This window comes from Hylobates moloch, unplaced genomic scaffold (assembly GCF_009828535.3).
Source record: "Hylobates moloch isolate HMO894 unplaced genomic scaffold, HMol_V3 SCAFFOLD_22, whole genome shotgun sequence".
Lineage (NCBI taxonomy): Eukaryota > Metazoa > Chordata > Mammalia > Primates > Hylobatidae > Hylobates > Hylobates moloch.
In genome coordinates, this window is record NW_026652297.1 from 35296813 (window position 1) to 35313614 (window position 16802).

At 43.2% G+C, this 16802-nt stretch overlaps 1 protein-coding gene across 1 annotated transcript in view; it reads right to left on the reverse strand.

The window, feature by feature from the left end:
• Positions 1 to 406: 406 nt before the first annotated feature.
• The window catches only part of GTF2E2 (general transcription factor IIE subunit 2), an 86312-nt gene continuing 69916 nt past the window's right edge, over positions 407 to 16802 (reverse strand). Inside the window, exons 7-8 of the mRNA XM_032144485.2 lie at positions 2163 to 2278; positions 407 to 920 (exon numbers count right to left, since the gene is read on the reverse strand). Of these exons, the coding sequence (XP_032000376.1) occupies positions 804 to 920; positions 2163 to 2278 (233 nt within the window). The 3' untranslated portion in view covers positions 407 to 803. The remainder of the gene's footprint in view (positions 921 to 2162; positions 2279 to 16802) is intronic.

Sequence of the window (16802 nt, forward strand, 5' to 3'; positions counted from 1 at the left end):
GGATTACAGGCACATGCCCCCACGCCCAACTAACTTTTATATTTTTAGTAGAGACGGGGTTTCACAATGTTGGCCGGGATGGTCTCGACCTCTTAACCTTGTGATCCGCCTGCCTCAGCCTCCCAAAGTGCTGGGATTACAGGCGTGAGCCAGCTTGCCCGGCTGACACTGATGCTTCTTTTCAAAAGAAAACATTAACAATGACATCCAGCACATCTTTATTGCTCAGCTGGCTAACAAACAGCACACCTGTGTTCCAGTGGTGAAATCCATGTGCTCAGCAACACAGTGCAGGCTTCAGGCTCCATCACATCCCCAGCACGTGACCCATGGAAATCAGAGACTGGAGCTGCTTCCTGCCATTTCCGAGAATGAAAAGAAACACAATTCACTAACATCTTAAAAATCCTTCTACGATGATTTTATTATAAATATGTTCTTTTGGAATAAACAAATATTGCATTCAAGACTATGGGCAAACTTGCTCTAAAGTAACAAACGAGGAAGAAAGGAACCTGGAACCATTTAGAAGTGGAGAAAAATACAGCAAAGACACCTGCATGCCACGCTCAGCGCCTTTCTCCCAGGGAGTAACAGAAGGTTAACAGGGAACATCACATTGCCCATGAGCCCATTCTACTCAAATAAGCTTGAGTTTGGTAATTTGCACTTGTTTTGTAAACTGAACGGCTCCTCTCCTCAGCCGCAAGAAGCAGATAGGAAGACAGTCTTCAGACCCCAAGCATCAGCAAGAACGCTCTTGATTGTGTATCTGTAACTCTGTTCCAGGGCAAAACTGTTCCCTATTTGCCGGAAGTAATGTCAGAGTAATCCTTCAGCACTCCAGCCAAGTGTTCGTTATGAGTCTTAAAGCGTCGCTTTTTCTGTGAAGCAGGCTTTTTCCTTCTCTGAATAGGGGCCTAAAGGAAAAGGTAAAAACAATTAGAAACAACAGCTGCTCTGAGGGGTGGTGCGGCCAGGATGTTCTGAGCATGCCCAGATGCCAGCGGCTGAGGATGCCAGGTTCGGACCCTTCTCCTGCTCTGCCGCCCAACAGCACAGATGGGGCACAGCACACGCCCTGACCAGACCCCGGGCCTCTGTTCCCCTGAGATGCAGACGCCATTGGGAATGAAGGAGCAGGCACAAAAACCTACCAAAATGATTCTAGGCACTAAGTCAAACAAAAGGGGCGGTGAAGCCCTTCAGCTCTGTCTGTCATCAGGTTTAAAAACGTATCCACCATTGCCGATTTTAAAAAGATCTGAAGAAAATATGGCAAAATCCTGAGAAAGGAGGGGCACATGAAGGTCCGTAATATTCTCTATTCTTTTCTATATACTTGAAATATTAGCATCACATGATGAAAAAAATTAACAAATGAGACAATAATAGGAAATCATGAAGGGCTGCAACTACATTCATTTGTGGAAAGAGACTGACAATAAAGCTTCCCTTTTGGTGAGTCCTAAAAATTCACCGAACACACGTCCCCACCCCACACCCCAGAAAGACACAGGTGACAAGCTATGAAGCATGACGGTGGACAAGGAAAGCGGGGAGGAGCACAGCACTGCTAACAAGGGTGCTGGTGAATCATCCCCCCTGGGCTTTGTTCTTGGACTACAGATTTTATTTGCTGGTGCAAGGCAATGTAAAAGTCATCATTTAATTACTAACATCCCCTGCGAGCAGGATTTAGAGACTATACAGACAAAAATATCTGGTTCCTAGACGACCTGAAAGTTACTATGGCAGAACCAGGCACCAGGATGGCGAGGCTCACGGAGCAGGGGAGGGCCCCGTTCAAGTCTGAAAGGTTGTGCAGATCAAGGCACAGCCTCCCTTTAAGAACGGGGAGAAGGGCTTGTAGCAGCTTAGAGTGAGAGAGTGGGGAACACGCAGGCCCTGGAAGGTTCCATATGGCTATACCTCAAGAGCAGGACTGCTTGGGAGGAGCTGGGTGTGGAAAGGCCCTCACAGGCCTGGAGCAGCACCGAGGGCGGGTCTGCAGGCTTGCAGTACCTCAGATGTGACCTGGGCTGAGGACACTGAGAAACAATGGCGGCGGAATGACTCCCGGCTCTTCAGAGAGCAGAAAGCGGAGCAGGCTAACAGTTCCCAGGGCAGGGGATTAAGCTGCTTTGCTAGAGATTACGCACCACTTTCTTTGGTCCAGATTCCTGCATGGAAGAAATACCCTGTCGCTTCAGATATTCTTCAATTTTCTCCTCGTCCATGGAATCTACAGTGACACTCCTCCACAGTTTCTGAAATTCTGTATCAAACAGACACTAGTTATTTTACAATCCATTTTTACAAACTATAGCATCTTGATCCAAATCCAGGCTTCAGTGTTATCTCCTCTGGATCCAAATGAGCACATCTGATATGTCATCATGAAACAAGTCAGGGCAGAACATCCACGTGCGGGACACGATGCAGGGAAAGGCCTGGAGACAGAACTGCACCCACGCAGCCCCGACAGTGGGGCTGTTTCTAGAGGCCAGCAAATGAGGGCTGCCGCGATGAAGCCGCCCTGCTTTCCTGGGCCGTCGACACCCTCCTTTAATTCCTCTATTTGCGGCTAACAGGTTATTTCCTGCTCAGCTCCCCTAAGCATGATACACTCATTCCTCTCTCATTGATAATAGAAAATAAGAAACGTGTAGGGAGACAGGAACAGAACTTTCACATGGAAATGAGGTTACTCAACAATTTATCTGCAAAAAAGACTTTTGAAATCAAATAACCTGGGAACTGGTGACTAAGGAGGCATGAAAGGGAAAGGGGGGATGGCTGAAATAGAAACACTGTCTCACCTCCGCTCCGTAACACAAGGAGAAAGGCGACAGTCCTGCCTGCATCTTGTCTTCAGAAACCTGTAGTCCCTCTGCCACATCACTATTTTTGCAACCAAGAGAGACCACAATTGGGAAGCATCCCAAATGAACATTATTTACATCTTACATTCTGCTCCTGAAGACAGGTTCTGATCACTGGTTTCACTTAATTATCAGAAGCTACTTTCAGACACAAAATCCTAAGACTTACACGCTCAGGAACGAAAAAAGGAAAAGCTCTCTGAGCTCCGAGGCTTCACAGAGCCTCCCGCTCACAACTGCCCCACACATTGAGGGGCTGTGCCATCCCTTCCTTTCTTCCCACCCCAGACCCTTACCCAGCACCGCCCTCCTTTTCTTCCAGAGCCATGAACTTCCCACGGTCCGTTTACAAATGATAAATGAAGTAGGCACCCGATACTGTGCTAAGTCAGATTTCTTTCCTTTTCCCCTTTTCCTTCCTTCCCCCTTTCTCTCTCATTTCAGTACACGCTGCATAAAGCAAATGATGCCCACACAGGTGGGACTCTAGTGATACCATGGAAATCTGTTTACTGCCACCTACCCTGAAGCTTTTCATCGCAGGTGACCAATGGCAAAAGTGGCAAAATCTACTACAAAGAATTCAACCTGAGCATAAAGTTAAAGCCAAAATGTCTCTAAATAAGATTTTTTAATTTCCATAGATACTTTAGGGGTTCTTTCTACTACACACCCACTGAACGTTCATCTGCATGCATTATGGACATGACCTAACTGATAACAACTGTGTGCATGATTGCCTCGGCCTCTGTAAGCTCCTTGAGGGCAGGGAGCTCTATTTCCATCTCGTTTCCATGACAGTCGGCACTATACCTAGCACATGACAGGTCCTCAGTGATTTGACTACTGAATGTATGAAACACCATCACCGTCTACTACAGCCTAGACAAGACAGACTGTTTTCTTTTTTTAAAATTTATTTATTTTTGAGACAGGGTCTAGTTCTGTTGCCCAAGCTGGAAAGCGGTGGCGCAATCTCAGCTCACTATAACCTCCACCTCCTGGGCTCAAGCAATCCTGCCACCTCAGCCTCCTGAGGAGCTGGGACCAAGGTACACACCATCATGCCCAGCTAAGTTGTTTTTGGGGGGGTTTTGTGTAGAGATGGGGTTTTACCATGTTGCCCAGGCTGGGCTCAAACTCCTGAGCTCAGGCAATCCATCTGCCTCGGCCTCCCAAAGCGCTGGGATTACAGGTGTCGAGCCACCATGTCTGGCCTATATTTTTCTTTTTACATTTTTTAGACTTTTAAAAAATAATTTTACACTAACAAAAGGGTTACAAAATGAGTACACAGTTTCTATATGCCCTTTATCCAGCTTCCCCTAATGTTAACACCTTACATAATTGTATAATTATTGAAACTAACATGGACATATTACTATTCATCAACAGGCCTTACTGAAACTTCACGAGTTTGACCACCAATGCCCTTTTCCTGGCCCAGGATCCTGCCTGTCACATCTCTTTGGTCTCCTCCATTCTCTAAGTATGGCCAGTCTTTGTTTCCCCACTGGTCAGTTGTTTTACAGAAACTTCCATTTGGGTTTGTCTAGAATTTCCTCATTACTAGATTGAGGTTATGCAATTCCGGCAAGAACAACACAGTAACAAAGCTTGTGCCCTTCCTGGGGGGGGGGGGGCACAGTAGCAAGCTACAAAGTGTCAACATGGACCCAATAAACGCTGACCATCAGGCAAGGTGTTATCTCTCAGGTTTCTCTGTCATGAAGCTATCAGTTTTTCCTTTGTAGTTAATAATTAATGGAGAGATATTTTCAGACTATACAAATACCGTTTCTCATATTATCACTAATTTTATAATAGCATCCATTGGTAGTGCTTACCTACAAAAATGACTACTTGTAAGTACCTACTGACAAATTATTTCCATCATTCCTTCCATATGTACTAATTAGAATTCTACTATAATAGGCTGGGCACAGTGGCTCATGCCTGTAATCCCAGCACTTTGGGAGGCCGAGGAGGGTGTATCATTCAAGGTCAGAAGTTCAAGACCAGCCTGGCCAACATGGCGAAACTGTGTCTCTACTAAAAATACAAAAATTAGCTGGGCGTGGCAGTGGGTACCTGTAATCCCAGCTACTCGGGAGGCTGAGGCAGGAAAATCACTTGAACCCGGGAGACAGAGGGTGCAGTGAGCTGAGATTGTGTCACTGTACTCCAGCCTGGGTAACAGAGCGAGACTCCATCTCAAAAAACAAAACAAAACAAAAAAACACAAAGAGCTGCTCTTTCTTCAGTTCACTTTTTGTTTGTTTGTTGAGACAGGGTCTCACTTTGTCACCTAGGCTGGAGTGCAGTGGCACAATCTCGGCTCACTGAAGCCTCAACTTCCTGGGCTCAATCAATCCTCCTCCCTCAGCCTCCCAAGTGGCTGGGACTACAGGCACGGGCCACCACACCAGGCTAACTTCTGTATTTTTAGTAGAGACAGGGTTTCATCATGTTGCCAAGGCTGGTCTCAAATGTCTAGACTCAAGCGATCCACCTGCCTTGGCCTCCCAAAGTACTGGGATTACAAGCCTGAGCCACTGTGCCCAACCTCCAACTTGTTTTTCAATTATTTAATTTAGCAGAGACTCATGGATATTACTGTACAGATTTATATCTACATATTTATTACACAGATAATCCATGACGATCGGTATTTATTTATTTATTTATTTTTATTTTTTTTTTTTTGAGACAGAGTCTCACACTGTCGCCCAGGCTGGAGTGCAGTGGTGCGATCTTGGCTCACTGCAAGCTCTGCCTCCCGGGTTCACACCATTCTCTCAGCCTCCCGAGTAGCTGGGACTACAGGCGCCCGCCACCACGCTGGTAAACTTTTTGTATTTTTTAGTAGAGACAGGGTTTCACCGTGTTATCCAAGATGATCTCCTGACCTTATGATCCGCCCACCTCAGCCTCCCAAAGTGCTGGGATTACAGGCGTGAGCTACCGTGCCTGGCCGACGATCAGTATTTATTTTGTGGTTCAAACATCCCAGCTCTAATCACTAAGATTTCCTTCATATTGGTTCCTATGTCCCTGACTTGCTTCCTTTTTTTTTTCTCCAGTTTTTCTTCTTTCTCTCACTTTCTGGTGGTACTAAAAGATGTTCCAGGCTCATCTTGTATTTCCCCTCATTTGGAATCAATCACTTCTTCAAGGATTCCTGACTCGTTTTATTATAGAATGGTATTTAAAAACCAAGATCTACATATTTTGGGTTTTTAAAAATAGCAATCTCTTTTTTGAAAACAAAATGATCAAGGGACATCAAATTTAAAGGCAGACACTTTATTATGGCAGAAGACAGCCAAGTATCATGAAAGTCAGGCACACTCTAAACTGTAAGGGTAAATAAAATCAGAACTGATTTAGAAATCTATTCTCTTAGCAGAAAAGAGAAGAAAACAGACTAGAATTTAAAAGCTCAGATTTGATCCTTTCATTTCAAAAGACCCTTCCTTGTCCCACATGAGTTAACAATAAAAAACTGTGTAACTGCCATAGAAGGGAAGAAAACGAGCCAACTTACCAATAAGGCTTTGCTTAAAATTCCCAAATAACGCACTCTCATTTTGTCTGTGCTTAGCCCTTTCCTGTAAATGCAAAAGTAGCACAACAGTGTGGTGCAGGCCTCAGAGCCAGATGGCCTGGCTGTGACCTCAGTTACCACATTTCCTGCACAAAGTGGCGCAAACATCTTAATTTTTCTGCCTCCATTTCTTCATCTATAAAGTGAGGATAATAATAATACCTGCCTCACCGAGCGTGGTGGCTCTGTAATCCAAGCACTTTAGGAGGCCAAGGCAGGCAGATCACCTGAGGTCGGGAGTTTGAGACTAGCCTGACCAGCATGGAGAAATCCCATCTCTATTAAAAGTACAAAATTAGCCGGGTGTGGTGGCACATGCCTGTAATCCCAGCTACTTGGGAGGCTGAGGAAGGAGAATCGCTTGAGTCCCGGAGGCAGAGGTTGCGGTGAGCCGAGATCACTCCAGCTTGAGCAACAAGAGCAAAACTCAATAATAATAATAATAATAATAATAATAATAATAATAATAATAATAATATAATAATAATAATAATAATAATAATAATAATAATAATAATAATAATACCTGCCTCATAGAATAGTGAGGATTAAAGGAGTTAATAAAGCACCGAGAATAATGCCTGCAAATGAAACAGCATTATCTAGCATTATCTACACCTATCACTGTTATCACCATCATCTAACACCCATCATAATTTTCTGGGTGCTGGCGTCTTTAATAAAGGCAATATAAAACATTTAAGAAGAGGATCGGCTACTAGACACAAAGTGATCTCATTTATGTAAAGTAGAAGAAACAAAACTTCTAAAAATTTCTTAAAAAGCAAAAACACATACATATTAAATACATCGTAAAGATGTGGAAAATATACACCAATAGGTACCCCCCAGAGAAAAGAATATAGTTTGCTTAGAGAATTTTCATTTTTTGCTCTGCAGACTTAACAAAGGTTTTATTAATAATATGCAGAAATATTTGTGTATTGCTAGTGTAAAATTTTAAAGAAATAACCTAAAAATAAGGAGGATCACATTTACTAATAATTCACGCACTTGCCACTTTTTCTCAGCCCCACATGGTGTTCTGGTGTTAGCATTAAGGTACATCTTTGCCCTTTAAAAAAAAAAAAGGCCAGGCCCAGTGGCTCATGCCTGTAATTCTAGAGCTTAGGGAGATGGAGGTGGGAGGACTGCTTGAGCCCAAGAGCTCAAGGCCAGCCTGGGCAATATATCGAGACCCCATCTCAAAAATGTAAAAAATGAGCCGGGCCTGGTGGTGCTCGCTTGTAGTCCCAGCTACTCAGGAGACTGAGGTGGGAAGAGAGCTTGAACTCAGGAGTTCGACTTGTGAGCTACAATTGTGCCACTGCACTCCAGCCTGGGAGACAAAGAGAGACCCTGTCTCTAAAACAACAACAACAAAACCAAATGCAGAATCTCAACCAGCAATACACCATGCCTTCCTCCCTTTTCCTTTAACAACGTGTTATTAACGTGACTTTTTATCCTCAAAAGTGTCGTTATATCCACTTTGCAGTTCCAGAAAATAGGACATTTCTCGATTTACCTCATCTTCTAGTGATCTTACATTTGAGACACTATCAAAATAATTTCTCTTGGCCAGGCGCGGTGGCTCACGCCTGTAATCCCAGCACTTTGGGAGGCCGAGGCGGGTGGATCACGAGGTCAGGAGATCGAGACCATCCTGGCTAACACGGTGAAACCCCATCTCTACTAAAAATACAAAAAATTAGCCAGACATGGTGGCGGGCGCCTGTAGTCCCAGCTACTCAGCAGGCTGAGGCAGGAGAATGGCGTGAACCCAGGAGGCAGAGCTTGCAGTGAGCCAAGATAGCGCCACACCACTGCACTCAGGCCTGGGTGAAAGAGCAAGACTCCATCTCAAAAATAAAAAATAAAAATAATTTCTCTTGTGTGCTACACAGAAAAATACACCCCCACCCAAGATGTCCACAAAGTAATCCCCAGAACTTGTGAATACATTACCATAAAAGAGACTTTGGTGACTAAGAATCTTGAGATGAGGAGATCTCAAGATTTGGATTCTGAATTGGAAGAATTAATACTGTTAAAATGTCCACACTATCCAAAGTGATCCACAGATTCAATGCAATCCCTATAAAAATTCCAATGTCATTTTTCACATAAATAGAAAAAATAATTCTAAAAGTCTAATGGAAACACACAAAAAAACTGAATAGGCAAGGCAATCTTGAGCAAAACAAATAAAACTAGAGGTACCACACTACTTCAAACTATATTACAATGCTACAGTAATCAAAACAGCATGGGACTGGCATAAACAAAAGCCCAGTAATGAACCCATGCATTTACAATCAGCTGATCTTTGACAAAGGTGCCAAGAACACACAATGGGAAAAGGACAGTCTCTTCAATAAAGGGTGTTGGGAAAACTGAATATCCACATGCAGGAGAATGAAATGAGACCACTGTCTCACACCATATAGAAAAATCAACTCAAAATGGATTGAAGACTTAAACATAAGACCTGAGCCTGTGAAAATACTAAAAGAAAACACAACACTGGTCAGGACAATCATTTTTTGGATTTGACCCCAAAAGTTCAGGCAACAAAAGCAAACATAGACAACTGGGATTACAACAAACCAAAAAGCTTCAGCATGGCAAAGTAAACAGAGTGAAGAGACAACCTACAAATTGGGAGAATATATTTGCAAGCAATACGTCTAATATGGGGTTAATATACAAAATACAGGGCAGGTGCCACAATTCATGCCTATAATCCCAGCACTTTGGGAGGCCAAGGCAGGAAGATTGCTGGAGCCTAGGAGTTCGAGACCAGCCTGGGCAATATAGTGAGACCTCATCTCTACAAAAAATGTTTTAAGATTAGCCAAATTTGGCAGTGCATATCTGTAGTCCCAGCTACTCAGGAGGCTAAGATGAGAGGATCACTTCAGCCTGGTTAGCTGAGATCATGCCGCTGCATTACAATCTGGGCAACAAAATGAGACGCTGCCTCCAAAAAATAAAAAAAAAAATTATATATATTTTCCATATATATGGAACTCAAAATAATCGCAAAAAAAAAACCACCTGATTTAAAAATTGGCAAAAGATCTGAATATTGTCTGAAAATTCAGAAATCCTGAAATGTCAGAAATATTCAGACATTTCTCAAGAGAAGATATACAAATGAGGCCAGGCACAATGGCTCATGACTATAATCCCAGCACTTTGGGGGGCCAAGGCATGTGGATCATCTAAGGTCAGGAGTTTGAGACCAGCCTGGCCAATATGGCGAAACCCCATCTCTACTAAAAATACAAACTCAGCTGGGCGTGGTGGCGGGCACCTGTAATTCCAGCTACTTGGGAGGCTGAGGCAGGAGAATCACTTGAACCCAAGATATGGAGGTTGCAATGAGCCAAGGTTGCGCCACTGCACTCCAGCCTGGGAAACAGAGCAAGACTCCGTCTAAAAAAAAAAAGAAAAAAACCACACAAATGACCAACAGATATATTGCTCATCATTGCTAATCATTAGGGAAATACAAATTAAAACCACAGTGATTTCCAACTAGGTCAGAGACTTAAGGAAAAAGGAGAAAGAGAAGTACAATGAGCCACCACTTCACACCTGTGAGAATGGTTATCCTCAAAAAGACAAAAGATAACATGCACTGACGAGGATGTAGCAAAGGGAACACCTATACACTGTTGGTGGAAATGTAAATTGCTGCAGCCATTATGGAAAACTGTATGGAGTCCCCCAAAAAAACTAATAACTAGATTATCATTTGATCTAGCAATCCCACTTCTGGGTATTTATTCTAAGGACTTGAACTTAGTATGCTGAGGAGATGCCTGCACTCCCATGTTCACTGCAGCATTATTTACAACAGTCAAGATAAAGACTCAGTCTAAGTGTCTATCAACAGATGAACGGATAACAAAAATATAATATATATACACACAATGGAATTCTATTAGCCTTAAAAAAGAAAGGAATTCTGTCATTTGCAACAACATGAATAAACCTGGAGGACACTGTTAAATGAAATAAGCCAGGCACCGAATGACAAAAACCGCACGTTTTCACCTCTACGTGGAATCCAAATCAGAACTCAACAGAAGCAGAGAGTAGAATGATGGCTACTAGAGGCTAGGAGAAGGGGAATGAGGAGGTGTTGGTCCAAAGAAAAAAGAATCTTGAAAGGCAGGTTATCCTGGATTATTTGAGCAGACCTAACGTAATCACAAGGGTCCTTATAAAGGAAAGAGGCAGGCAGGAGAGCCTGAGTCAAGGCAGAAGCAGAGGTCAGAGTGATGCTGGGACAGAAGCCAAGAAATTCGGGCAGCCTCTGGAAGCTGAAAAGGCAAGGAAATTAATTCTTCCCATGAGTACCCAGAAGTGCAGCCCTCCTTAACCATTTAAGACTTCTGACCTCCAGAACAGTAAGATAATACGTTTGTGTTGTTTTAAGCTATGAAGTTTGTGGTAACATCTTACAGCAGCAACAGGAAACTAATACACACTGCTTGAAAATTTTCTTTTTAAAAAAGTACTGGCCTGGCCAGGCACAGTGGCTCACGCCTGTAATCCCAGCACTTTTGGAGGCTGAGGCAGGCGGATGATGAAGTCAGGAGTCTGAGACCAGCCTGACCAACATGGTGAAACCCCATCTCTACTAAAAATGCAAAAAAAAATTACCCGGGTGTGGTGGTGCACGCCTGTAATCACAGCTACTCAGGAGGCTGAGGCAGGAGAATCGCTTGAATCCAGGAGGCAGAGGTTGCAGTGAGCCAGGATTGCACTACTGCACTCAAGCCTGGTGACAAAGCGAGACTCCACCTCAAAAAAAAAAAAAAAAAGTATTGGCCCGGTGCAACGACTCACACCTGTAATCCCAGTACTTTGGGAGGCCAAGGTGGGAGGATCACTTGAAGCCAGAAGTTCAAGACCAGTCTGGGCAAAAGCGAGACCTCCATCTCTACAAAAAAAATTTTTTAAATAATAAATTGGCCAGACATGGAGGCATATGCCTGTAGTCCCAGCTAAGAGACTGAGGTGGGAGGATGGCTTGAGTCCAGGGGAGTTCAAGGCTGCAGTGAGCTATGACTGTGCCACTACATTCCAGCCTGAGCAACAGAGCAAGACACTGTCTTAAAAATAAAAAATAAATTTTAAGTATAACTTAAGCAGGCAGGATTATAAAGACAAGTGCCACTTCATCCTCAACATTTCAACAAGTATTTCTTGAGAATTCTGTCACTACCACAGTATGACCTGCTATCTGGACATCTGTAAAGAACAGGCATCGTCTGCCCAAATCTGTGCAGCAGAGGCTGGACAGAATGAGAACTTGGCAGCACTTGCTGTTCTGGGTGATCCTGCTGAAATTTACACTGAGCAATTGCACTTTTTACTCGGGATAAACACCAGACACCAAAACAAGAAGGGGAGAAGCCGTGGGGTAACTCTTTACCTTGAAAACTGCTTTACAATGGGAGAAACACCATATTCTTTTGAACAACTACTTTAAATTGTCCTTTTATTTTACTAAGGTATAATTTATGAAAATTAAAATCCTGCACATTTTACTGTACAGTTCCTGAAGTTTTGACAACAATATGGTCGTGCTAACAACACCACGATAATGATACAGACAGTTCCACAACCGCAAATCACCCTATGCTCCTCTGCAGTCACTCTCTCCACGGGCAGCCCCCGATCTGTTTCTATGGTTCTGTTTCCCAGGAATATCATAAACATATAAATAAAATCACACAGCATGTCCCTTTGGAATGTGGCTTCCCTTACGAGGCACGATGCCTCTGAGATTCACCCATGTTGTTGGAATGTCAGTCCTTTGTTCCTTTTCATTGCTAAGTTGTATTCCATTATAAGTATGTGCCACAGTTAAGGGGAAGTTAAGGGACAGTTAAAGGATGTGAGTTGTTTCCAATTGTTGGTGGTTATGAAGAAAGCCAGTATAAATACCCATTAATTTTATGTGAATTTGGGTTAACATCCAAGAGTGGGATGGCTGGGTTATACACTATATATTACAATGTAGAGATCTATACCTACTATTTAGCTTTCTAAAGGACACTGGACCCACGTCTCACACCATAAACAATGTATATATTACAATGTAGAGATCTATACCTACTATTTAGCTTTCTAAAGGATACTGGACCCACGTCTCACACCATAAACAAAAACTCTAACTCCTAGAGGAAAAAACAGAAGTAAATCTTCATGACCTTGGATTAGGCAATGGTTTAGACATGACACCAAAAGCACAAGCAGCAAAAGAAAAAAAGATAAAGGACTTGATCAAAATTAAAAACTTTTTTTTTTTTTTTTTTTTTTGAGACAGAGTTGCACTCTGCCACCCAGGCTGGAGCGCAGTGGCGCAATCTCAGCTCACTACAACCTCACCCTCCCAGGTTCAAGTGATCCTCCTGCCTCAGCCTCCCAAGTAGCTGGGATTACAGATGGGGACCACCATGCCCAGCTAATTTTTGTATTTTTAGTAGAGACAGAGTTTTGCCATGTTGGCAAAGCTGGTCTCGAACTCCTAACCTCGGATGATCCACCTGCCTCGGCCTCTCAAAGTGCTGGGATTACAGGTGTGAGCCACTGCGCCTGGCCCAAAATTAGAAACTTTTATACCTCATAAGACACCATCAAGAAAGTGAAAAGACAACCACAGAATGGAAGAAAATATCTGTAAAGCATGTATCTCACAATGGCCTTGTATCCAGAATAAAGAATTCTTACAGCTCTGTAATAAAAGCACAAAACAATTTTTTAAATGGACAAAGGATTTCAAAAAACATTTTGCCAAATGAAATATACAGATGGACCGGGTGTGGTGGTTCACACCACTTTGAGAGGCCACGGCAGGAGGATTACTTGAGGCCAGGAGTTCAAGGTCAGCCTGGGCAACATGGTAAGACCCTGCCTCTATAAAAAAATTAAAATATTAGCCAGGTACCGTGGCACACCTGTTACCCTAGCTACTCAGAGGCTGAGAAGGTAGGATTGCATGAGCCTAAGAGCTTGAGGCTGCAATGAGTTATGATCGCATCACTGCACTCAAGCCCGGGAAACAGAGTGAGACCCTGTTTCTACAGTAAAAAAAATAAAATAAAATAAAACATAAAATGGCCAATCAGCACATAAAAAGATGTTCAACATCATTAGTCATTAGGGAAATGCAAATCAAAATCACAGTAACACTTCACCATCCACCAGGATGGCTAAAATCAGTGTTGGCAAGGGTGTGGGGAAAGCAGAACCTTCCTAAGTTGCCGGTGAGAATGTAAATTAATGTAGCTGCTTTGCAAAATAGTATGACAATTCCTCAAAAAGTTAACCGTAGAATTACCATATGATGTAGCAATTCTACTCCTAGGTACGTACCTAAGAGAAATGAAAACACATGTCCACACAAAAACTTGTATAGGTATGTTAATAGCAGTATTATTCATAACAGCCAAAAAGTAGAAAAACCCAAATATCCATCAACTGATACATGAAAAGTGTATGGCCAGGCCGGGCGCGGTGGCTCAAGCCTGTAATCCCAGCACTTTGGGAGGCCGAGGAGGGTGGATCACGAGGTCAGGAGATCGAGACCATCCTGGCTAACACGGTGAAACCCCGTCTCTACTAAAAAATACAAAAAAATTAGCCGGGCGTGTTGGCGGGCGCCTGTGGTCCCAGCTACTCGGGAGGCTGAGGCAGGAGAATGGCGTGAACCCAGGAGGTGGAGATTGCAGTGAGCCGAGATCGCGCCACCGTACTCCAGCCTGGGGGACAGAGAAAGACTCCGTCTCAAAAAAAAATAAAAAATAAAAAAAAAAGTGTATGGCCATAAAACAGAATTTATTTTTTTTTTACTATAAGCACTTAATGCTCTTTATTTCCCTATAAGCACTGCTATAGCTGCATCCCATGAATTTCGATACACTGTGCTTTCACTTCCATTTAATGCAACAATGTTTTTACCTCCCTGTGATTTCCTCTTTGAACCATAGGTTACTTAAAGGTATTTAATTTCAGGCTGGGTGTGGTGGCTCACATCTGTAATCCTAGCACTCTGGGAAGCCGAGGTAGGCAGATCACTTGAGCCTAGGGGTTCGAGACCAGACTGGGCAACATTGCAAAACCCCATCTCTACAAAAAAAATACAAACATTAGCCAGGCATGGTGACACACACCTGTAGTCCTAGCTACTTGGGAGGCTGAGGTAGGAGGATCGCCTGTGCCCAGGGAGGTCAAGGCTGCAGTGAGCTGTGATCATGCCACTGCACTCCAGCCTATACAGTGAGACTCTGTCTCAAAAAATACATAAATAAAATTATTTAATTTCCAAATGGACAGTTTCCAAATATAGCTAGCTCTGTTATTGATTTCTAGCCTAATTCCATTATGGCCCACACACATCGTTCATGTATAGTCAGTCTTTGTTATCCATGGGGGATTGGTTCCAGGACTCATACAGATACCAAAATCTACAGATGCTCAAGTTTCTGATATCAAATGGTATAGTATCTACATATAACCTATGCCTATCCTCCCATGTACTTTAATAATCTCTGGATTATTTATAATGCCTGCTACAATTTAAACACCATGTAAATAGTTATACTGTACTGTTTAGGGAATAATGACAAGGAAAACGTCTGCATGTGTTTAATACAGACACAATTTTTTTCCAAATATTTGCAGTCTATAGTTGGTTGAATCCACAGATGCAGAACCAAAAGACATGGAGGGCCAATGGTACTTTCAATTCTTTCAAATACAATCAAAGCTTGTTTTGTGGGCTAGAATACCATCCATCTTGGTGAATATTCCAGATGAACTTGAAAACATATGCACAGGGCCAGGCACAGTGGCTCACGCATGTAATCCCAGCACTTTTGGAGGCTGAGGCAGGCGGGTCACTTGAAGCCAGGAGTTCGAGACCAGCCTGACCAACATGGTAAAACTCCATCTCTACTAAAAATACAAAAATTAGCCAGGTGTGGTGGCGCATGCCTGTAGTCCCAGCTACTCAGGAGGCTGAGGCAGGAGAATCACTTGAACCTGGGAGGCGAAGGTTGCAGTGAGCTGAGATCACGTCATTGCACTCCAGCCTGGGCAACAAGAGTGAAACGCTGTCTCAAAAAAGAAAAAAAGGAAAATACATGCACAGTATTCTGCTGCTGTGGGACAGTCTGTTCTATAAATCCCAATTAGGTCAAATTAGTTGACGGTGCTCTTCCGGACTTCTATATCATAATTTTCCATCTATCTGTTCAATCAACTACTGAAAGAGGAATGCTGTAGAGTCTAACTGTGGATGTATTTCTCCTTTTAGTTTCATCCATTTTTAATTCATGTATTTGGAAGGCCTGTTGTTAGATATATAAGTATTTAGGACTATCATGTACTCGGAGAATTGATATTTTTACTATTATGTATTGTCCTTTTTCTTTTTGAGACAGGGTGTGGCTCCATCACCCAAACTGGAGTGCAGTGGCACAATCATGGCTTACTGCAACCTCCAACTCCTGGGTTCAGGTGATCCTCCCACCTCAGCTTCCTAAGTAGCAGAGACTACAGGTGCACTCTACCACACCGGGCTGAGTTTTGTATTTTTTGTAGAGACCAGGTTTCGCCACGTTGCCCAGGCTGGCCTCAAGCGATCCTCCTGCCTCAGCTTCCTAAAGTGCTGGGATCACAGGTGTGAGCCACCATGCCTGGCCCCATGTCCTTCTTTAATCCTTGGTAATTTTCCTGGCTCTGAAGTCTACTCTGTCTGATATTAATATAGCCACCCTAGCTTTCCTGATAGTGTTTGCACAGTATATAATTTTACACGCTTTTACTTTTAACCTGTCTATATTTAGTTTTTATTTTTTTATCTTTCTTTCGAGATGGAGTCTTGCTCTGTCACCCAGCTGGTGTGCAGTGGTGCAATCTTGGCTCACTGCAGCCTCCGCCTCTTGGGATCAAGACATTCTCCTGCCTCAGCCCCCCCAAGTAGCTGGGATTACAGGCGCATGCCACCACACTCGGCTAATTTTTGTATTCCACCTCCCCGGTTCAAGCAATTCTACTGCCTCAGCCTCCTGAGTAGCTGGGATTACAGGCACGCGCCACCACGCATGGCTAATTTTGGTATTTTTAGTAAAGACAGGGTTTCACCATGTTGGTCAGGCTGGTCTTGAACTCCTGACCTAAAGTGGCCTAAAGTGGGTTTCTTACAGACAGCATATACTAGACAGCTGCAGGAATGGATCTTTAAAAAAAAAAAAAAAGTCCCAGGCACGGTGGCTCATGCCTAT